The sequence below is a fragment of the Lissotriton vulgaris genome, chromosome 12 (assembly GCF_964263255.1).
Source record: "Lissotriton vulgaris chromosome 12, aLisVul1.2, whole genome shotgun sequence".
Classification (NCBI taxonomy): Eukaryota; Metazoa; Chordata; class Amphibia; order Caudata; family Salamandridae; genus Lissotriton; species Lissotriton vulgaris.
In genome coordinates this window covers 739835068-739859671 of record NC_141700.1, presented here as the reverse complement: position 1 = coordinate 739859671, position 24604 = coordinate 739835068, and the positions used below count along the sequence as shown (strand labels likewise).

Below are 24604 nucleotides of genomic sequence, written 5' to 3'. Positions count from 1 at the left end.
AGGTGTTTTTGCTCAAGATTACTACTTCTGCTCCGCTCCCTTCATATTCCTCCCCCATAATCTGTGTACATCCGATTCTTCCTGATCTTCAGCATTCAGAATTGCTGCATACCAGAAAGAAACTTCCTTTTTCCAGGTACCTTTTCTTGCCACTTGATCTAGTACATTCAAATTAGTCTCCTCCTCCTGCCAACTTTGCGTCAACCACCAAGATGAGATCTGATAATATTTGAACCTTGTCAATGATCTTTGGGTTAACCTACTTAATGCCTCCCAACTCATAAGATTGCGACCATCTTGTAGGTTACCCCAACACTTTAATTCCCCCTACTTTAAGTGGCCAACTCAATTTATCTTGTAGGCACTCTGGAGTGCCAGGGGAGTCCCAAACTGGCGCCTGCGTGGTGTAATACGGAATATAAATTTTTTTCCTTAAAAACATCCAAGTTTTCAGAGCTGTTATCAATATTTTTAACCAGACATTTTTGTAAAATTTCGGGTCACCATATTTATATAAGAAAGAAACCTGCCCTTGAACCACATCTTTTAGCATGGCTTCAAGCAAAAGACCTAATGGTGAAGAGTTGGGTTTATTCGCCAGGATCCTGAAAATTTTAAAGTGGAAGACATAACAGTAAATTAGTAAAGCTAGCCCACCCACCTTGAGGCCTTTTCTTAATTTTTTCCAGGCTATCCTGAAACTTTTTGTTGTCCATATAAAAGTACCTATTTTACCTTGCAATTTGGCTATACCTTCTGTCTTAAATATTAATGGAATTGTATTGTATAAGAAGGTGATTTTTGGCAAAATTATCATTTTTACAAGATTAACTCTCCCAAAGATGTTTAAGGGGAGATATGCCCATCTTGTAAGTAAACTAGTCACCTCTTTCAAGGTCCTCCTCCAATTAACTTTTGGAAAATCCTCTAAGTTCTGCACTAGCTGGACCCCTAAATACCTCATTTGGCCCTTCACCCCTTGATAACTGTTAGGTTGGTTCCACTCCATAATTTCTGTCTTGTCTTTGTTGATTCTATAGCCGGAAACCTGCCCAAATGTTTCCGCTGTCTCAAATAACCATGGTATGGTCTCTATTGGATTAGTAGTATATAGGAGCAAGTCATCTACATAGAGAGCAGTTTTAAGTTCTAACTCTCCCATCCTATTGGGCTGAATAACAGTATCCTGCCTAAGCATGGTAACAAAAGGTTCAATGTAGAGATTAAATAAAAGTGGTGGCAGAGGACACCCCTGTCTTTTACCTCTCCTGATGTTAAACCAGTCTGACAACATTCCATTCGCCAAAACATTAGATTTGGGGCAAAGGTAAACACTCTTAATTGCTTGCACAAAGTTATGGGGAAAACCAAATCTTTTTAAGGTTCCCCAAAGATATAGCCAATTAACTTGCTTGAACGCTTTAGCAGCGTCTATAGCTACTATTGTCAAGGGAACTTTCTTAATTTCAGCCTTATCAATAGCCTCTATTAATTACTTGAAAGGTCAGTTCGTTGAGCTGCCTACCCGGTATAAAACCCCTCTGATCCGAATGGACTACCGTCTTGATGATCTTTTCCACTCTAGCCACCAATATACCAGTAAAAAGTTTATAGTCTGAGTTTAATTGAGATATAGGTCTATAGGACTCTATCAATTGTGGATCTTTGTTAGGCTTTAGTTTTAGTGTAACTGTGGACTCTGCCCATGAGCCCAGGGTATTTTTGCGTCCATATAGATTTTATTAAAAAGCATTTTCAAAGTTGGTATTAAACTCTCCAAAACACATAGGTAGAATTCGCTGGGGAGCCCATCCGGACCCGCTGCCTTTTCCCTGGTTGTTCTTCTACATTGTACTCTGATCTCTTCATCTGTAATACCAGTTTGTAGAAGAGCGCAAAATTCTTCAGGCAACTGGGGAAGCGTAACTAATTCTAACCATCTTTCTACTTCCTCCTGTCCTAAGCGTATATATTCTTTATAGAGGTCCTTCATGAAACTTCTTGCTTCCTCTAGAATCTCATCCTCACTACATATTGGTCTACCTGAGCCCCGCAAAATTAAACTCTTTATCAGATTCCTAGCCCTATCTGCACTTGCCTTCCAAGCTAACAAAGGACCACATTTTTCTCCATAAGCGAAATGCTGAAGCTTACTGGCTTTCCACTTATCTAATAGCTGTTAGCTTGAAACTCTGCGCTTAGTTTATCTAATTCTTTTTCTAGGAATAGGACAACTTCTGGGATCCCTCTGGCATCCATGGATGCTTTCTGTAATTCTGTTTCTTTATCTTTAATCTTCTTAATTTTTTCCATTTCCTCATTTTTTATAACTCTCTTTCTGCCGACCGAAATAGAACTAAGAACACCACTTATATAAGCGTTAAAAGCCTCCCATACGGTCTGAACTTTCCCTGTGCCAATATTAAATTTTAAAAACTCATCTGTTTTCTTAATCATCTCTGTTATAACTTCACCATCTAATAACATGGCTCGATCTAGGGTCCATCTTCTTTGTACCTCCTTTTGCTTAAGTCCCAAGGTCATCTCAACTGCAGAGTGATATGACAATATGGCTGGAATGTGTTTTATATCTCTAACCTCTGAACACAATACTTGATCTATCAGAAAAAAATCAATTCTCGAATGATGCTTGTATTTTTTACTATAAAAAGTATAGTCGCTAATACCATCATTCGATCTTCTCCATATATCAAGTTACTTGAAATCTTTAATTACATTTTTCAATGTTGCAAATGTTTTTGGCTGATTATTGTAATTTGCTCTAGAGGTACGATCCTTCTCCTTGTTTAAAACCAAGTTAAAGTCTCCCCCAATTATTATTGACCCTGTGGTATTCATCAGACTAACCTCTAGTCTTCTGAGAGCTCCTGGATTATCCTCGTTTGGTCATAGTATACTGCACATATTAGGGGTGAATCAAAAACTGTCAGAGTCGTGACCAGCCACCTTCCTGAATTATCAGACTCTTGTTTAACGACCCTGATACCTGGATTGCTCCTAATAATCAATGCCACCCCCCTAGTAATCCCCCATTGATCAGAACAAATAACTTCCTGGACCCACCTGTCCTTCGTCAAACTTTGTCTACACTCCTGAGATTCTAAGGGAGTCTCTTCTAGAAAAAGAGATCTGCTTTACTATTCCTCAAGAATTCCATGACCCTAGACAATTTTCTCCTCCCTCGCAACCCATTCATATTCCATGTAATTAGGTTAAGTTTCTGTTGCATTTTTATATAATCCCCCCTTCGGCCTTTCTACTACTTAGATCAAAACTTTTTGGGCATGTATGAGAACACTTTTTTTGCCTTTACCCCCCATGAGCCTACCACCCTGTGTGCTTCCCACCCTCCCCTCCCATGTGGAACCCTTCTACTATTCCCTGTGTGGTTTACCTACCGCCTTCGGGACCTACTCTCAGTAGCTGAGACATCATCTTCTTGTTCTACACAAAAAAAAACTCAGAGACCCACCTAGTGCTATAATATAACAGAGGAAAGAAAACATACAACACAAAACAGGAAAAAAAATGCCCCCCCTTTTTTTTACCCCAAATTTTTTTTATCCCTTCTTTTTCTTACACTTTTTTTTCTTTTTTATTCCCCCAAACCCTTACAGTCATCACCAATTGATTAACCATTAGTTAACAATAAGGCTCCTCAAACCCCACTCCTTGTATATCAGCCTTGGTCTGGGGTACCGGCTCCTCCTAGTCTACTAGTCCATTGCTTTCAGAAAAGAATCTGCATCCTCAGGGGAGCTAAAATTATACATTTTGTTTTTCCACATTATTTTTACCATGGCTGGATATCTCATCTGAACTTGAGCCTCCCATCTTTCTCAACTCTGGCATCCTTGTACCAAGGTCCCACTGCCTCTGAGCAGTTCTCTTCCCGAGGTCCAACCTGATTTAATAATTGATCAAACCAAATTATTGCACAGATTCTTTCAGGGCCCTCCCCAGTATCAACTCTTTAACCGAATACGAGAGAAAATTAATCAGTATTTTCCTTGGTGCTTTTCTCGCTGGGTTCAGTTTAGAAGGATCCCTATGGACTCTCTGGATCTCCTTGTCCAAATCAATATCCGGTCTGTCTTTAAGGATTCCTTCTCTAAGGATATGACATATAAAGGTTTTTAAATCTCCCCCTTCCGCCCCCTCCGGAATTTTTAGAAGTCTTAAATTATTCCATCTTGCCTGCATTTCTAATCTCTCGCCGTCGTCCTGTAGAGTTTTATTTTGAATCTTTACATTTTCTATATCTCTGGTATTAGCCAATACCACTTCTGAGAGACTCTTGACCTCAGATAATAGGACCCCTGGAGGGGAGACTATATCATCCATCTTACCCTCCAAGACTTTGCATTTGTCATGTATACCTCTCTGGTTGGCCTCGAAGATCTCGAACTTTGAGAATAAATCTCCTCTCAAACTCAACAAAATAGACTCCAAGTCTGGCTTCCCTCCAGCTGCTCCCAAATAGGCATCCTTTTCTCCTCTATACACAGGGCTGCAGTCTTCCTGCGCTGACGTCAAGGGCGTGGACACACTTGGAAGAGACCCTACTATAGGGGGACCCCCCCTCCGGTGATCTTTCTGTTTCAACCCCGCCTGTTTTGCTGACCCCATCCCCACTGCATTCTACTAATGGGGTGTAGCGATTCTCTAATAAGAGGGGAGAGGAGGCCTGCTGAAAGACTTGTCCCCCTACCAGAGAACTAGTCACCTGCTCCATTATTTTAAAATACGACTTCAAAGAGGGGGTAGTCTTAACTTGGATACGAGCTGCCTTAGCCTCCCTTCTTTTCCTACACTCCCCTGATTGATTTTGTGGCTTTTTTCCTAGGAGTTAGTGGTAGTACTTCTCTCCCAGCCTGTCCCCCTGCCGTTCCTCTCCCCTTGCTCTTCGCCTCCAGCTGTGACCGAAGTATCTATTCTGCAGGTGGTACTCAGCCCCTCCTTTCACTGGTAAAATTTTATTGTTTTTACTGATTCCTTCCAGATCTCCTAAACCAAGACGCTTCTCTTGCTGCACTTCCATTTGGACCTGACTAATTGCACCTGGGCTTTCCACCACCGGGATTTCCTGCACCTTGTCTCCCCCCCCTGCACCTAGCAACCCGTCAAAATTTCTACTTCGATCCTCTGGGCGGTGAGCAAGCGGCAGTTTTTCCATCTGCCGGTCCTCTTCCCCACCAAACGTGTGGCTTACCCTAATGCCGTCTTCACCTAGCGGAACGTTGCAGAGTTGCGCTCTGCAGTCCTCCTGGATCTCCTGCGCTCCCTTTCCACAGGAATACAGCACTCTGAAGCCTCCTCCACCACTCTCCGCCACAACTGCTTTCGGCGTCCCGACAGCCCGCCGTACTCAGCAGCTGCAGTGACCGCTTTCCCTGCCTCCGTCTCCAGACCCATGTAACCAGCCAGTTAAAGCGGGTTTTAATAAGTAAAAAGAAAGTGTACTTCGTACCGCGTCTCCGTTAAATACCTATTAGTATGCTGCTTTATTGCTCTGCATTTCACGTTGTGTGGGCTCTAGACAATTCATTCCTCATCGCTGGTCTCCGTCATTGCTTTGCTATGGGAGCTTGCCGCCATCTTCCTCCCCCTGCTTAATGTGGAGTGCATGTATATAAGATGTGGTCTGACTCTTTTGTTATGTTACAGGATATAGTAAAACCAGCAGCATTGAGGAGAAATCATCTATATACCATCTATAGAGTATATTGGTTTCCGAAAAAGTTGTCCAAGGTGACTGGGACGGCTTACTGCTGTCCAAGATGTAAAAATCCATATGCGGATGAAGTTCATATATTTAAGGAATGCCCAGAAATTAAACCTTATTGGATGGAGGTATGTGAATTTTTGGAATCTGTTTTGGATAGACCAATTGATATAAGTACCAGCCTGATTTTTTTTGGTTTACCAAATGATTATTGTATGAATACATTTATGTTTCATCTTATATTTTACGTGATCATCTTGGCAAGGAGAGAAATCTGTAGGGTCTGGAAATCAGAACACCCCCGACTTTTTTCCAAATTTTTAAGAAATGTTATTTATACTAGTGAGACTGAGATGGCTTGTGATCTAAAAAGTAAGGTGAAGACCTGGGCAGATCTGCTAGTTTGGAGAGAAAAGGGTACAGGGTCCAATGATTAAGCCATCACACCATCTGACCTAGCCTCCTCAGTAACCTGGGCGGAAGTAACCGGATAAAGTGAACAGGAGAGGGAGAAGGTAACAGTGTCATCTTGGAGGGAAGGCTCTATCTGGCTTCATCGCCTCCTCCGAAGGGCCGGTAAAGAAAAGAATGGCATGGAGTAGTTGGAGGTATCCCATCTTGAGTTTTGGCAGTACGAGGACAAAAAAAAAAAGATTACTACTTCTGTTGTGTCTGTGTTTTGCTTGGGGCAGTTGGATTTCATTTATCTGGTGATATTTATCATGCAGGTGGAGAAATTGGTACGGGCGTTCGGTGCCTTGTCAGAGAGGGAGAGTATGAGTTGGGTATCATTAGCATAGGATATGGTGCTGATTCCATACGCATTGATGGTGCTGGTGAGGCGTGTCATATAGTCATTGAACAGAGTAGAGCTGAGTGAGGATCCTTGTGGAACTCAGTAGATGAAGTTAATGTGATCAAGGTGAAGGTGGATAGGCTGACCGACAGGATACTGGCTGTCAGAAAAGAGCAAATCCAGCAAAGTTCATAACTTTGATGCAGGCTTAGTGCTGTCAATGGACAAGGGTGGCATATCGAAAGTTGTGGAAAGATCCAGAATGAGGGCCCTACTGTCACCTCTGCCCATGATCATCCAGATGTCATCTGTGGCAGCGATGAGGGAAGTCTCTGTACTGTGGATAGACCTGAGCTTTGAATGAGTGGTGTCATGAAGGTGGTTGTCATTAAAATCGATTGCTTAGTACTTGCTTATCATCTTTTTTCCTGACTTCTGATAAGTAGGGTAGCAGTGACATAGGCATGAAGTTAGCTAGTGTCTTTGGGTCTGCAGAGGGTTTCTTTAGGAGCAGGAGAACTATGGCATGTTCCAGGTGTCCGGATATGTGGCAGTGATGCGTGCATTGTTCAATATTTGGATGAGGGTCCATTCCTTTTGTAGAGATACAGTAAAAACAGGGGGCCTAGGGTGCCCCGGAGTTTATGAACTGCATGGTCATTGGGGTTTCTCGAGTGGTGATGATTGGCTAGGTGGTCAGGGATGTCCTATGAGTATTGATAGAGATGGACAGGAGGGCTGAGAGGGTGGAAGGGTCAGATTGGGGCTTGAAGGCTTCGCAGATGCCGGTGATCTTGCTGTTGAAGAGTAGGAGCAGCTGGGGAGGAAAATCCTGAGAGGGGTTATGCTGATAGAGCTTGCAGGCAGCGGAGTGAAATCTTTCACAATGGCAAAGATTTTCTTGGTACTTTGGTGCTGCTTTTGATATGGTCAGTCAGTGAGTGTGAAGCATTTGTGGCTCTGATTTGCTGATGGTATGAGTTTGAGGGCAGATTTCTATGTACTCTTGTGGGGTTTGGTGAGCCTGAGCTCTTTGGTGTACCAGTTTGCTTATGGTCTGGTTCTCGTGACTTTGTTGTCTTTGAGAGAAGAAGGGTGTTGCTGGGTCTAGGTTGGTGGTGTAGTAGTGTCGAAGTCCAGGATACTTTTGATATCTGGTTTCAGTCCTGTTGTAAAGATTTGTCTGGGCTTGTCTACAGTGATGTTGCTGAAGCTGGCGAAGATAGGGTCCAGAATGTGTCCAACAGTGTGGGCGGGGCCTTCCATGTGCTCTTTGAGTCTGAAGTTGGTCAGGTACTTGAGATTGGTCGTGTTGGGGCCACGGAGGTCCCCAGGTGGTAGTTAAAATCACAGTGTAAAGTGTGTAAAGTGTGTAAAATGTTTATTGATTAGTTAATTAAAACCGTAACAATTTTCTTTACTGTTTATAGCAGCTATGATAAAAGAATCAATCAAGTTTTAAAATCATTTGATTGTCAGATACACCAAGAATTATATCACAGATTTAAAATCAATTGATAACCATAAATACGCTCTAAGATTCAATGAAATAGTGCCTGTACACTTTTTTCTACAGGGACTGCAGAAGTGACCCGGCAATTAACAGATGACAATAGTTAATCAGTTCAGTACAGGCATCAAGTCATTATGATTGAGAATAGTAATCTCTATATCTGGGTGGTCCAGTCCACTTGCTCCCTCCTTGCGGTATCGTCCTCAGGATGGTTGCTCAAAAATGATCAAATATTGCTGGCGAAAGTCCTTCTGTAGGTGGGCCCTCTCGTTGCTAAGTTGACTTTATTGCCTGTTCATGTACATGCAGGAACTTAACAAGTTACAGTTCATCTGAGGGGCAGATGGACCAAGCCCTTTGATAATAGCTGCCTGGAATGTTTGTATTCCTCTGTCCAAAAAAGCTTTTCTTAGTAAAGTGAGTTGTGCTGGGTGAAGCTTCTTACAGATGCATATTAGGTGGACTTTCACATAGACAACATCTTTTTACCGCCGTATATTTCCACTTTGGGGCATCTCCCAGTGAAGGATATTTTCCGAAATGCAAAGCCATTAGCAGTTTTTTTAAGTTGACCGGAAATGTTAGTTTTAAGTAAGAGAACTGTCCAGGCGTGGGATCTGTGGCTCAAAATACTTTTTCAAGCAAGAGCGAATGACGTTTTGTGACTTTATTAAGAGTGGACTTATATGTTACATAAGACAGATATTTGTTCCAGAGATCTAAGGTGCAAGTATATTTAAGAGCATTGTGCAAATAGCGCATATGTAATACGTTAAGACCTTTCTCTAGCCACAAAGCCTCGTTTAGTTTAGAGCCCACCGAATTTTGCTTTATACGGTATCACACTTCAGTTGTTGAGTACAGCCTACCAATTGGGAAGGGGAATTCATTTGAGGGAGCTGAAAAACGCTTTTAAAATGCTAGTTGTTAGGTTATTTATGAAAATTGCATATTTTCCTTGGAAGGCAACGCTGGCGTAGGTTAAAGTTGGTAGTGTTGGTAGTGTTTTTGCCGTTATTACCGTAATCAGTGGTTTGAGAGAGGGGCGCCCCAATTTTACTGACTGAGGTCACAGTGGATGATGAAGGTGCTGGCGTGTAGGACCATGAGGGCGACAAAGTCAGCAATACTGCTGAAGTTGGTGCATGCATGGTACAGGAGAGTGGTAGATGAGGTTGGTGCGCGGGGTGTGGTTGGCGGTCATGAGGAGTTTAAAGGTCAAGTGTTCCATGTTGCTGGTGGTAATTTCTGAGGTGGTGAAGCATTAAATATATTTTTTGAAGATGATAGCTATTCTGCCTTTGGATCTGTGTCTCCTATCCAATCTTGCAATCTTATATCCGGAGGGGATTGTGGTGCCTTTGATGGGGTCTGGTAAGGTAGATAGCTTGGTTTCAGTCAGGTAAAGCAGGTAAGGTGAGTGGTCGTGTAGCTGAGTACAAATTTTGGTGGCATTAAACAATTAGTGAGGGGGCAAGTGTTCAATAGTATGCAATACAAGAAGGCATGTGGTGTAGTTAACATCAGTCGTGAGTGGCCATGTTTGTTGAGTATGTTGGGTGTGTGGGCGGAGTCTAGTGGGTGCGTGAGGGTGGTACAGAAGAACATAAGTGTTGGGTAGTGAGGGGCAATGGGAGGATGACCAGAGGTCCTGGAACTGGGCGTGGCGGGCACGGACAGGTGCAGAGAGGCTTGCCTTTGGTGTACTTTTGATGTGGCATTGTCTTACCTGCTGTGCATGTCCACATTGCAGCCTCCATTAATTGAAGGCAGTTTTCAAAGGAATCCAGTGATATCACTTCCTGTAGAGATGGCTAATGGAAAATCCGGGGATGTCACTTCCTGTGCAGATGGATGAAAGGAAAATCCATAATATGACAATTAAGAAAAATAACAGACAACCAATATCTCATGGTGCCATTAATGTTGTAATAATTCTTTACCTTCATGCTGCAAAAGTGAAGGTCATAATAGGGTTTACGGCAAAATGAAATGCTATACTTCCAATTGAGCATTTCAGTAACCTCCATTGAAATCATGGGATGCTGCTCATGTTAAAGTTTTTACATTTAAGGAGGGTTCTATCTTACATTACCAGCGGAGGTTCCTCTTAATGGGCACAGGAGCGTCGCCTCGCCTGCTACAAGCGCAGCAGGTGAACACAGTTTACCATTTTATCCATCTGGCTGTGTGCAGCATGAGTGTGATGTTGGGCAGGGCACATTCCTGCAGATTGTAGGGTACATCTGCAGGTTCTCTGTGTGCATGTCAGATTGGCTGGTCGCATACAGCCAGCTAATCTGTCATGGACATTTTGAGCCAGCAATCCCAGAACTGTAAAACAGCAGAGGGATTGCAGACACAGGCCCAGCCTCAAAATGAGCGCTGGGTGAGCCTGCTCCAACCAATCCTGGGGATGCTCTCAACAGCATGAGAGCAGCTCAAGGATTAGTTGGATTTGGCACTTGGCAGGAAGTCAACTTCTTCTCTTTCCTGATCATCCATACCACTTCTATCCCTGTTTCCACCCACATGCTTCTTGCCTGGAGAGAAATGACTTGGAGGAGCAGTGCAGCAGCATCACAGTAAATTATTTTTGCCATCACGCCCTCCAACTTTCTAATGTTACTAGCCGTCCCTGTACATTACAGATGTCAAAAACAGGTAGTTGTGCAATTTTCCAAAATGTCTTTGCTTTTATCAGATTACAAAAAAGGTTCATAATTGGCAGCCAAATTGGCTCTTCAACTCCCTCATGAGGTGTCCACGTTTGCAACACTGAGGAAAATGCAGTGACTTCCCATGTCTCAAAGGATCAGTTTTAAAGTGATATGAAAGGTCTTTTGAGCTTTTCACAGGCTAGGCCCACCATATATTCAGAGACTACGTTTCAGAAATATATTCCAACCTGGCAACTGGGATCTTCTCAAGTTTTGTTTTAAAGGCCCGTAGAGTTAACAAATCCAGACTATTTGGCTAAATATTGTTTAGTAGCGGCAAGGACTTGAATTGCATTGCTGTTTCAGTTGTCGGGTGCTCCACAACTTTGGATCTTTAAGAAGGAACTTAACACCTGGTTATTCAGACAATAAGGGATTAGGATGGCAACAAGGTCGCATTTAACACGGTCTTGTACCGGACACCGTCATTCCATTACTTTCAAAGTGACCTTGCAAAACTTTCAATGGGGCAATTCGTTTGCAAAAAGGTTTTCCTTTTCAAACACAAACCGAGGCCTTAAAACTCAAATGTGGTCCTAAATAATGTAATACATGTTTCAAGTATAAATGGGGAACCACTTACCAAGGGACAAAATAAGTAATTTTAATTATTACATTTTTGAGTTTCTATTAAAATGCACATTAAGTTGTTACCTTTTTAGCAGATCCCAACTGCTTGGAGATAACATTGCCAGATATCCAGGATAATGAAAATGAAGGAACCACTCAAACAAATGGGACCTTAGTGTTAATTTCTCCAAATCCCATACAATGAAAATTGGCCCGAAGACCACAAGGGATAAAACCTTTTATTGCGAGGGGAACGTATTGTCTAAGGTTTCCACCTTCCCGTATTTAGGGATTACATTTGACGATCAAGGCTCTTGGTTTCCTCAAAGTTTAGCAAAAAGCAATGCCTTGTCGAAATCGACTTCTGCTGTTTTGGGATTTGCACGTAATTTAGGAGCAAGACCGATGCAAGCCCTTTTGAAAATATACGGTGCGAAATGCGTCTCCCTCGCAATGTATGGTGCTGATATTTGGGGAATTAGGAAGGTGAAAGCAATCCAGGCGGTGGAGGACAAGTTTCTTAGAAAAATGTTATGTGTCCCACAATCTACAGCTGGCTATATCGTTCATCAAGAGTGTGGTGCTAGTTTTGTGGAGGATCAAATTACCATGGCACCCCTTTTAAAATGGATTTAGACCTGGCTGAACCCAGAACTGGGGCTAAATCAGGAAATCTTTAAAGATTGTTTAGCCCTTGACCATGGGAATCGTATCCCGTGGCTCAGATATGTCTATAACGTGACAGTGTTATTGGGTCGACCTGAGTTATACAATTCATCCGAGAAACTGTCGAAGGTGAATATTAAATGGGTTAAGAATTCTTATCTTTTAATGGCCGCTACAGCCAGAGAGGATAGGGAGCTGGTTAAGTCGACGGTAAGAGCCCATCAATTGCGGAAAACTAACTTGACCATCAAACCCTATCTGGTTATTGTTACAAACCCAATCATCGTTTTTTCCTACCAGATTTAGGTTGAACCAAGTTCATTCGCTGTTTGCAGAGTTACCTGGTTGGAAGAGGGTGGAAGAATCTGGGATTTGTTCATGCGATGACTCCTCCACTCAGGATACAATGCATTTTATTCTTTTCTGCAAGCACCTGACCGTCATCAGGAAGCATTTCATCCTCCCAATCCTAGCTAATAAAGGCTTTCTTCAGGCCAAGACTGCACTTCTATATTTCCAGCTGTTATCAAATGTGTGGGAAATTTTTTATGTTGCTAGCTTCTTTACCGCGTCCGTAGGAATTATGAGAAAATTTAGGTTAAGTTTAATCGGCCCAAATGCACTTTAATTGAATTAAATGAATGTCTGCAACGTCTCAGTTTAGTAATAAGGTTTTATGAAGTTTGCCCAACGTGAGTTTGAATATATTGCACTGTGTCTTAAATTTTATGTAAATTGTTACCATTTTTAATCTATAATCTACGATTTTACAATTTTTTGGTATAACATGATAGCATGCTTTTATGGTTTTAAAACAAACCGAATAAAGTACTTTGACTGACTGGGTGTCCTTTGTGCACGAATTAGTGCCTGTAATTAAAAGTGTACCTGATGGGTGCAAGCAATTTGTGCACAACTTATATCAGTTATTACTAACTTTACTACGTTTATCATTCCTTTTCTTGTTTAAGAGGATACTAAGGCCTCAACTCAAAATTAGAACTACTGTTAAAAGAGCACAAAAGCTTTCGCATAAATATCCACTTGGTCTTTTTAGTCAGACAAGAAGCATAGGCTGGCTCACACCTGACTAGACCAGCATGTGGTCAACGTTGTGCCCTCTAAATAAAAAGTGCTTTTATTTTAGTTGAGCAGCCATGTTTGCCAGATTGCATGCAATCTAATCACCTTGATGGCTGCTTATAATTAAATGGTCTTGAAGTGCAGTGAAGCTGGAAGTCCAAAGCAGCATATGAGGCCCCTGAATTACGTTAATGTTACTTTTTTACTTTTTAGGTCACTTCTCTTGAGGATTTGTCTTTTAAGAGCTACTGGAGGAGGGGTAATTTACTTTTTGCTATTTTTTATAGCAACAACATTGTAATCAGAGATGTTTTACATATATATATATATATATATAGATATATATAGATATATATATATATATATATATAGATATATATAGATAGATATATATATATAGATATATATATATAGATATATATTTTATATATATATATATATATATATCCAAGCTCCGCAGGTTTCAGAAACCAACAACATCAGCACTCACAGTAGTTCAAACCAGATACGGTTTATTGCGCACAAATTAGATAAACAATCCCATCATGATGTCTGATACTCGTATAGAGACTAGAAATGTCCATCGTTACCATCACCAGGTCGTCTTCCCACTCCACATCTTGTATCTGTCTAAGGAAGTCTTTAGTGTCCTTCGTATATGAGCTCAACTGAGCTACCCATGGGGCCAGAAATGAGTCAATACATTTCGACATCTTCTCAGTTAATCCTCCAATGGATGACACAATTGGTCTCCCTGGTGGCTGTGTGGCGTCCTTATGTATTTTCGGGAGATGGTAAAAACTAGGTAGTCTCGGCTGCTTGTCCTGCAAGAATAGATATTCCTCCCTTCCTAGTATTTCCTTCCCATACCAGTGTTCAATAGGGAATGGTATTTCCGGATGCTTTCCTGATATTCATGTTCCGTCGTTGGCATATAGTTGTTACGGTCCTGTAATTGACGCAGGGCTTCTTTACAGTAGTTAGCACGACTCTGGATAACAACATTTCCGCCTTTATCCGAAGGCTTTATCACAACTGAGTCTTGTTCCAGATTTGTAATGGCTTCTCTCTGTTGAAACGAGAGATTCCACTTGATGTTCCCCTTGTGAGATTCTTCAAGTTTAGATAACTTCTGTAGATCGTGACTAACTGCTTCTGAGAAAACATCCACTGCATCCGTCGGTGTTTGGGGGAGAAAACGAGAGGTTGGCTTGAAGGCGCTAAATTCACCAATTTGGGTTATGCCTATAGATGTACCTCTCCCTACTACATCTACTGGTAATACAGTCTGGGATCCACTTTCTTCCAACAGGTCCTCAAGTACAGCCAGGCTTTCAAGGTCACTGATACTCATTTCTGTGGGATCTGACTGGGCTGTACCGACCGCCATTGGTGAAATTAGTGCATTTTCTTTAAGCGCCTTCTGTTTAAAGTATTTCCAGAGCTTGAGTTTCCGGACGAATAGAAACAAGTCTATTCGGGTGTGGGCATATTCATAGCGGCCTGTTGGGCAGAATGTAAGTCCCAATTTAAGAACATTTTCCTCATCTGTTGTAAGAGTTCTTTGTGAGAGGTTGATTATATTCAAATCCTCCATTAGTTCCTCTTGGTCCTGGCCTGCCGGTTCCTCAGTTTTCTGGTGCCTCTCTCTGTGCCTTCTCCCTCCGCGCCTCGTGATGCGTCTCCGCTTGCATTTGTGGATTGTTCCGGAGGGCGTTTTTTCCCATCTCTCAGCCAGTTCTGGCGGATTAGGTCGCATTACTCGAGAAAAGAAGGCGGCTCGCATGTTTGCCCAGTTCGTTGGCTCCTACTTGTTGTCTCCTCTTCAGACTGTTCCGCGCTTGTAACTTCGGACTCTGAGGTATCTCGTGGTGCCTGTGGCCTCTGTCATCTTGCCCTCAGGTCCCGGCGCGGTGCGTCGTATTTGCGTGCAAATGTTAGTATCCTTCCTTGCTCATAGTCGCGAGTGTCGCGTTCAAATTTCTGCTGTTTCCTCAGTTGTATCTTTTTTTCATAACCAGTCTTTTTCATGGACTCTTTCTCTGTATCTAGTTGCCCCTGGTCCGTCAATTCTACGATCTCTTTTTCCAGCGCTTCGATATACTGTAGTGCCTTCTCTCTATCTTTCCATGCAAACTTGATGAGGAGATTCAGCATACCTTCTGAGGAGTGTGCTGTAAATTCAGGATCGGGATTTTCGTAGGCTGGGATTGTGTAAATGCGGAGGCCGCGTGGAAACCTCTTTACCTCCACATAGTGTTGCAGCGAGGTGGCCTCCCACCACTTTCTCGTTTCGCGCTCGTATAGTCTTTCTAGCTGTTGGTATTTGCTTTTGAGCGCGGATTGTGCTGTGTCAGCTGTCTGTGTGGCGTCCCGTGCCTGTGGCCCCGGTCGCCCTCTAAAAATGCCACTTGCCACCTCCCGGCGCGCTATGTGGCTGAACATTTAATTACGTTAATGTGGTTCTTCGGAATCAATTGCGCATCCTACTTCACTCGTGCCAATGAATTAAGAGCAAGTCGGGTGTCTCCTACCTCGCACAGTCCGTCTTCGTCACACGGATTTGCAGCTTACGATCCGAGCTTCTCGGGACTGGTTCAGGTAATGCCGGCTTCTCTTGGCGGTGCCTTCTCCCTCTCCTTGGTTTCTCAGCTCCAATGTCGCGGCATGGAGACTGCACTCAGCTGAGTGGGTGCCGATACAAACGGCGGCGTGCCGTTTAATACATCCAAGCTCCGCAGGTTTCAGAAACCAACAAAATCAGCACTCACAGTAATTCAAACCAGATACGGTTTATTGCGCACAAATTAGATAAACAGACGCGTTTCAGCACTTGCCTTCATCAGTGTCAGCTGGCGACGGCAAGGCGGAAGTTAAAAATAAGGCATAGTGATTGAAAGTGAAAACGGATAATTGTTTACAATTCATAAGCGCCATCTTTAAATGGTAAACAACGCAAATAACGAAAAAAGACCAAATTAGGTGCAATGCTCGTAATGCTGAATAGATCATGCATGTCTATTCGATTAACATTTAACTAAATTATCTAGTGTTGACACAGATATATACACACACACACCCATATACATACATATATATAATTAAGTAATTTATGATTAACTCCTATATGATGTTAGTTAAATTCCTATCCTCCTCCATTGTTTTTTATGGAAACCTGTAGCAGCACCAGTGGTTCTCCATGTGTGATACTTAATTTACTCCAAGGCTGGTCTGGGCTACATTTAAGCCTGTTATGGGACCATTATAGTTGTATTAACTTTAGAATTTCAATTTGGGAATTGCAGTGGTCTTACTATTTTGTGGGTATGTGTTTTGCATTACCATTACCATCCTACACTGCTCATTACGGCCACATGCATCATTGTTTCATTTTGCACTTCCTAATTTGCGATTTTTAAGGAATCGCAAATTAGGAAATGCAAAATGGGATGCATGTACATTTTCGCAAAATATTTGAGAATCTGTAAAAATAGCAATTTTTACTGATTCTCAAATATTATGCGATTAGCAAAGTGCGAATTCGCAATTCCCATTCATTCCTATGGGCTAAAATGCCCATAGGAATGAATGGAATTCGCAATTTGAAATCGCAATTCAGCAATGCATTTCAAGGATGGAGAGGGGGGTCCAAATGACCCCCCCCTTCACCCATGAAATGTACTTTTGAGTATAAGTTACATACACACATGTCCTAAGGACATGTGTGTCTGTAACTTTACAGTTTAAAAAATGCATGTTTGTGCTTTTTTAAACAATTTCGCAAATTACCACGAGGTTCAACTTCGTGGTAATTTGCACTTGCAATTTCAAATTTCGCAATTTGAAATCAAATGATGCATAGCATTTTAGAAATCGCAAAATTGCGATTTCTGAAATGCTATCGCAATTTTAGAAATCGCAAAAAAGTTGCGATTTCTAAAAAAGCATGATGCATCTCAAAAACCATTTTTGGAATCGCAAACGGACGATTTTAAGGAATCGCACCGTTTGCGACTCCAAAAATGCTTGATGCATGTGGGCCTTAATTTCCATAAATCTACCCAGTTTTGAGTGATTACTCTCCCCAGGTTCTTCACACTTTTATGGCAAAATAGTATAGTTGCATGTGCAGAGTGGCAAAGATCTCCATGCAGAAAAGATATGCAAGCATCACCAGTATGCTTGCGAACTGCATTCTGTAGTAAGTAAACACTACCACTAAAGTACAATTTTATGATGCAATATTTTAATTGCCCTTTGTCCGAGGACACCAGAAGCTTTGTGTAGAATAGGGCATAAAAGGAGGGAGGATAGGCACATGTGTAATAAAATGGTTGGAAACTGGGGGGTTTAGTAAACTAAGCAGTAAAGGAAATGAGTATAGCTTGAGTTCAGGTGGCCAAGCAACATGTGTTTTAAAATGTTGTTATTCATAAGTTACATTATAGGCCTGTGATATTTAAGTGCAAATTCACTTTCAGGCCCCAGGATACGTTCATTTAAAATATAAAGAATAAGTAGCGCTCTTGAAATGGTGGAACAGGATAAGTTATTATCAGGCTATTACAGTTCACAAATAATACAATTTAAAAAAAGATATGCAAGTAGAACTTTGATGGTTACAATATGATTGTCTTGATGTTTTCTTGGATGGCTGGAAAATTTTCTTTGAAGAGAGTTGATTTTAGTTTTTTACCCAGGTCAGGTTTATGTTTCAGGGTTGTGCATAGAGCCTCCCAAGCAAAATGAAGCATAACAACAGCCATCCTATTAGAACGTCTTAAAATCCCTGGGATGAGGAGAGTACAGAAAAAGAGTGTGCTTGACTGACCGTTGCCCTACTTAATTGAGGTAGTGACGTGAGGCATAGTCATAGAAAGGGTTGTGGTTCCAAACGTTACCACTTTCAAACCTCTTAATCTTGCTTTCACAGATCAGTTACTTTTCTTCAAGCCCCCTGCTGAGTGATCGCATTCAATTTCCGTCTTTTTTCCGGACGGTCCCTAGTGATGACTTCCAGTCCCGTGGTCTGGCGCAGATGCTAGTACACTTTGGTTGGACATGGGTGGGCCTTGTGGCAGAAGACAATGACTATGGTCAACAAGGTGTCCAAATATTACAAGAAGAAATTATCAAGGCTGGAATTTGTGTGGCCTTCTCTGAAAGCATCTTCACAAGTAGACCTGACAAGAATGCTTTTCACATTGTTCAAGTAATTAAAGAATCAACAGCCAAAGCCATTGTCATTTTTGCCAGTGATGCTGAGTTTATTCCAGTTGCCGATGAAATAGTTAAACAGAATGTGATTGATAAAGTGTGGATTGCAAGTGAGTCTTGGTCAACTTCACCACTAATATCTGCAGAGAAGTACTCCAATATCTTCACTGGAACCATTGGATTTGCTATCCATAGTGAGGAGATGTTGGGTTTTAAAGAACATCTCAACAAAGTGCACCCTTTTCAGTCTCCTACTGATATAACTGTTAGAATTTTCTGGGAAAACGCTTTTGGGTGCAAGTGGTTGAAGGAGAAACATTTGCCAGGTTCTTTGAAAAATGAAACACCAGAGTGTACAGGGACAGAGAAATTAGATCTCATTCAAATCGGTTATAATGATGTCAACAACCTAAGAGTTGCCTATAATGTTTACACTGCTGTCTATGCCATTGCTTCAGCTTTACAGGATCTCATGCTATGCAGACAGGGCCAAGGCCCTTCCCATCTGGTGAGCTGTTCAGATATTAGGAACTTCCAGCCTTGGCAGGTACACTTTTTACCTTTTATGTGCTGTAAGAAGCTATTCACTTTTACCTGTAATACATTATCTGGTGTATAAGTTGCTGATTTTGGGACATTCAATAAATAGAATTTACTGATGAATGTATATTTGCAATGTATATGACTCAGGAAGTTCATGCTGAGATACTTGGAGACTTTTCAACCTGACCACCAAGATATATGACCACAATGTAATCAATTAAATATAATTGTTCTGTCTTGCATTAATGACTGGCGTTAATTGTTTTTAGGTTTCACTTCATTGGTTATGGGGTTTGTATATGGTAAACACTGAAAAAACAAAGGGTAAAGTAGTTATAAATTAGACGTCTAACAATAAATAATATTAAAAACTGTTTTACAAACAAAAATCATGCGAATTTAGCAATTATACCTAACTGACCTAAATATAACTTACACCACCTTAGATGTCTGATATCCTCAGTGAAGTAATATGAGAAGTCATATGGATTGCATCCTTGCAGTATGAGCTATTTCAGGGTTTTCTGTTGTTTACAAACTGTATTTCTTTATTTTTAGAAAACCTACACATGACCCCACTTTAACCTTTAGATTTTCAGTGAATTGCTGTAGTCTTTTTTAATGTAAGTTACATTCTTACTACCTTATTTATGTATAACTCCACTTTAACTTTAGTTTTTTTCAATTCATTTCTATGACTTTTTTTAAAGTAAAGTCATATCCTGTTATAACACCTATAACACCTCTGTGACCAACCCTCCCACATTTGTCTGTGAGGCCAAACCCTGCACAAATCACCCTGTGGGTGGCCAACTACCACCCCATGAGTGAGCAACCAAACATAGAGCATCCATAGACCATCCCCCCACCCCAAATGTTCCCTCTTTACTTGTTTTAGTCTCACAGGACCCAGTAGTCGTAGGAGTCTAGTGTTTGCACTGACTCATTCAGGAACCTCGTTGGATCACACAGGGGCTTCGCTGGCTCCTGTTGGACTTCCATGGGACTGTGATGCCTCAACTCTTTTTTTTTTGTTTGTGCGGAGCAAGGATCCCCCAGGACACTCACACAAAGTCTAGTGGGTCAGAGTATCGTTGGCCCACCACTTTATATCATTTTTAACTTTATTTTTTAGGACTTGGGGATTGGTCTCCGAGTCCTTAAAAACTGGCATCCAGATCTTTCTACATGTTGTGGTCAACTAATCATGGCGCTTGGCCCTAAATGTGTTTCCTGGGGTTTACCCATCAGAATGCTTTTTGTGGTTTATTTCCCTCTGGAGTCCATATGGAATCCAATTGCACAAGAGTTTGCTATTTTATAAGCCTTAATTTCACAGAAATGGCTAAACAGATTCACCCCAATACTCACAAAAAACACACTTTATGGATAGCTACCTAGCTTCCATCCAACGTTGGTGTAATTCTGTTCAGCCACTTTTTGTTTTATCATTTTCTATTTTAATTCATTTGTGTGCCCACCTCAAGTAAAGACCACAATCCTTACTAGGTAGAATCACTAAAGTTTTCAAAATAACCTGAACTCAACCTCCTGCTAGCCAGCGGCACAGAGCAGACAATGTGTAATATATTCATGCAGTACCACAATTAGTAATAAAGTCAAAACACAACATTAAAAACATCTGAAGTAAACTTAGACAATGTTTATAAATAAAAGAACACCAAAGAGCAAAAATCGAATAAGGGATATTTGTTTTTATAGTTTAAGATTCAACATAGTGCCAACTGTGGTCATCTGATTGCGCTCAATCTGCACTTAGCTGCAAGTAAAGGCTAACTGCGATGGAGCACAGTCTGGTTACAGAAACTAGGATCAACCCCATCATAAGATGTACCTATGGATGAATTGTTTAAAATGGAAGTCCAAAGTCCTCTGTGTAGCAGGACAGCAGACTGTGGCCGAAGAGGGTTCCGCAATGTCAGATAGCAGCTGGGCAGGTTCCCAGTTAAAACATTGACTTTTGACAGCAAAGCTCAGAGGGCGAGACATTTAAATTTTAAACCAAAGAAATGTCTCCTATTACCCTAATACTTTGGTGCCTTCACGCGGTGAAGATTTCTATGTTCATAATTAGTCACACTTTTGATCTTGGATTTTTCCAATGGGGCAAGACTGCAGTCTGTAGCCAAAGAGGGCTCCACAAGGCCAGATACCTTCTATGTGAGGTCCTTCTAAATAGGAATTGCTGATGCGAAATAGTGGGATTACCGAAGGGCTTGTAGTCAGAAAGAACAAGGTGAACAGCCTGACAATCAACACACGTTATATAGGTTGACTTAAATTAAGTGGTGCAAAGGGTGAGTGGAGAGCACTCGGAAGTGAGTAGTTATAACTACCAACTGCAGAAAAAACGGGGTTACCCAATGCACTCAAAACAGTGAAACATTTGTTAAGTAACAAAACACGATTCAGTACAAAAAGACAAAGTGACAGAAGAAATCTAGAAATCTAGGAATCTCAGGAGGACTGGAAACAATCTGCCAAGTTGATCAGATGAATGTGTCACAGATGGGCTGAAGATTTGGGTAGGTCCAAATCAAAACTATTTCGCATCAGCAGAAAAAACGGGGTTACCCAATGCACTCAAAACAGTGAAACATTTGTTAAGTAACAAAACACGATTCAGTACAAAAAGACAAAGTGACAGAAGAAATCTAAGAATCTCCAGAGGGAGAGTAGTCCATTGGAGTCCTTTATTGTGTCAAACAGCCAGCCGACACGTGTTACATCGCTATTGCGAATCCTCAGGGCTAATAAGGCTGTATTGAGACTAGTAGGTTGCACAGCTGGTAATAATTCCGACCCAGCCGGGTCCGTGACCATCAATGGCGAAATTGCAAGAAAAATGGTCTCCACACCCAATATGAGGTGACTGTGAGGAGAAACTTCCTTTGTTCCCAATACTGTTTCAAAATCGATTGGTTCCTTAGAAATGCTTCTACAACCACAAACCGAGTGTACAATCCAACACACGGAAGCCTGAAGTCGGGTACGACTTCAGTCTGTAGAAAGAAAGCCCAAACTCTGCGAAGTCTTTAGCAACCGAGTGCGGTAACCAGCGTGTTCTCTCACCGGGCCTTGTTCCTGTTTCGACTTCAGGCTTCCGTGTGTTGGATTGTACACTCGGTTTCAAAACCAATCGATTTTGAAACAGTATTGTGAACAAAGGAAGTTTCTCCTCACAGTCACCTCATATTGGGTGTGGAGACCAATTTCGCCATTGATGGTCACAGGCCCGGCTGGGTCGGAATTATCACTAGCTGTGCGACCTCCTAGTCTCAATACAGCCTTATTAGCCCTGAGGATTTGCAATAGCGATGAAATACATGTCGGCTGGCTGTTTGACACAATAAAGGACTCCAATGGACTACTCTCCCTCTGGAGATTCTTAGATTTCTTCTGTCACTTTGTCTTTTTGTACTGAATCGTGTTTTGTTACTTAACAAATGTTTCACTGTTTTGAGTGCATTGGGTAAACCCGTTTTTTCTGCTGATGCGAAATAGTTTTGATTTGGACCTACCCAAATCTTCAGCCCATCTGTGACACATTCATCTTTCAACTTGGCAGATTGTTTCCAGTCCTCCTGAGGTCTTTGGAGCAAAAATGTTTCTAAGAGCCGGGTTTTAGGGGATGATAAGAGGAGTATACTTTGACTCAGCCCAGGGTTCCAGCAGTTCAAGAACATAACTTGGGAGTCAAGGCTCACTCCAGCAGAAATCACCAACAGGGTTCAAGGCAGGTCCAGTTAGAAGTGGCCAACTGGGAAGAAGTAGGAAAAGCCTCTTGTAGCTTGCTGTGGCCCTATAGCTTGAGCATGTTATCCTCATGACCCTTGGAGTCCATGTCTTTTTCCTGGGTGCACGAGCGAGAGTAGGTCCCGACTTCTAGGCTCTTCCCGGGTCTCCGAAAACAGGTTCAGCCCTCTTCTGATTTTCCGCAGGTCCAATGGTGTTCTGAAGAGGCTACTGTGGGTGTCAGCTTCATGCCTAACACCTGTTTGTGGATGTGGATGCCTCCTGGCCCCTCTGTAACAAATAGGGAAAAAGTTCCCAGAGCTAACCCTACCTACTTTTGCAGTAATTCATGTGTGACCTAAGCAAACTATCCCATAGTATCCTTCCCTGTCTAAGCCCAAGATGGCAAAACCTTTCTTCCAATGTGAGAGCTTGAGTGCACACCCCATAGGTATGGCAAGGGAAATAAGCACCTCCTCTATTTTCACTAAACTACTTTGTAGGGCAGCTCCTCTACCATAGGGTTTGGTGTTTGTCGGATGACAAAGAAAGGTCCTATTCAAGTGTTAGCAAACATTGGCCTATGACAAGGTAGGATCTTGGAAGTAAATCAAATTCCTGGGTACAACCCAAATGGTCACTCTTCTTGAGGAACAGAAACTCCTCCCGACACACCAGGTTTTTTTCATGCACTGAGAGCAGTTTTCACACCTCAACAAGGGGCTATTTTGCAGCTGGGAAACAGTTGGGACTGATGCAAATGGGCCTACGGGTGCTTTAGGTAGGTAAAAGGTGACTTTCTAAATGTAACGTTTTTGCATTATATGTATTGTAAATCTGACTTCGCCAGTGAATTGGGCTTTTAATAAATATGACATAAGGCCATATATGAATTTTTCAGTTGTTTCCTAGTCATAGATAACATTATTAAATGCAATATTACATTCTAATACTTCCCTAAAGAGCAACCAGCCTTGCTACTGTCAAAATAACTTTTGGGGATTTTTCACTGGACATGTGTAACATAACATTTCTACATATCCTTTTAAAAAGGAATACACACTGCCTTTGGCAATAAGGCCTACTTATAGGTACCATTTTGCTGTTTAAAAGGAAGGTTTTGACTTTTCGAAAGGTTTTTCTTGTGTGTCTAATTTGCTGTTTAAAAATGCAACAGACAGGCTGTAAATGGTAGAACTGTAGTTAAGTTTGCATTGCCTTGGTCGTGGATGGCATAACAGGTTCTACAGTCCACTAGTGACCTTTAAATTACAGGCCATGGGTACATTTTGTAATTCAGACTATGGACTTCTAGGTAAGTTCAATATAACAATTTCAACATGTTAAAAGGAGGAGCACAGTCACTCTCCCACAGATTAGCAAAGTGTACAAAGTTCTACAGCTTGTCAATGCATTCAAGGCAAAAATCTGGTGGTATACATATACAAAATGGTCTTTGCTAAGGTGGAAAAACCTGGAGAGACCATTAGCACTGGCCCAGTCAGATCCAGGTCTATATTCCACTGTGAAATCCATATACTGTAGAGAGATGGACCACCTTGATTCATTTGCATCAGCCAACTAAAGTGTCTATGGTCAGTCTGAACCAGGTAATGAGTCTCAAAAAGCTATGATTTCAGTTACTTCAGTTGCCAGACCATCTTTGCTCTCTGGATTGTAGGTGCTTACAGTTTGGTCTAGGTCCCCCTAGTTTAGTTGTGAAAGAACAGTCCCTATACCATGCTCTGAAGGATCTTTGACTGCAAGAAAATCTTTACTGAATTCAGGTGTGTCGGGTACTGTTGCTAAATACATGGCTTTCTTCAGGGTGTCATATGTACCATCAAATTAATGTTATTGGGCACACAGCCATAAAAGTTTCAACTAAAAAGACAATACAAGTTTAAAATACACTATTCAAGTTTAAAATACAATCTTTTGTCCATTACAAATATTATAAAAAGGATAAAAGTACCTATACAAGCTAAAAACAT

At 41.6% G+C, this 24604-nt stretch overlaps 1 protein-coding gene across 1 annotated transcript in view; it reads left to right on the top strand.

The window, feature by feature from the left end:
• LOC147678477 (extracellular calcium-sensing receptor-like) overlaps positions 1–24604 on the top strand; it is a 62422-nt gene that overhangs the window by 14326 nt on the left and 23492 nt on the right. The window contains exon 4 of the mRNA XM_086945655.1: positions 18028–18858. Coding sequence (XP_086801781.1) covers positions 18028–18858 — 831 coding nt within the window. The remainder of the gene's footprint in view (positions 1–18027; positions 18859–24604) is intronic.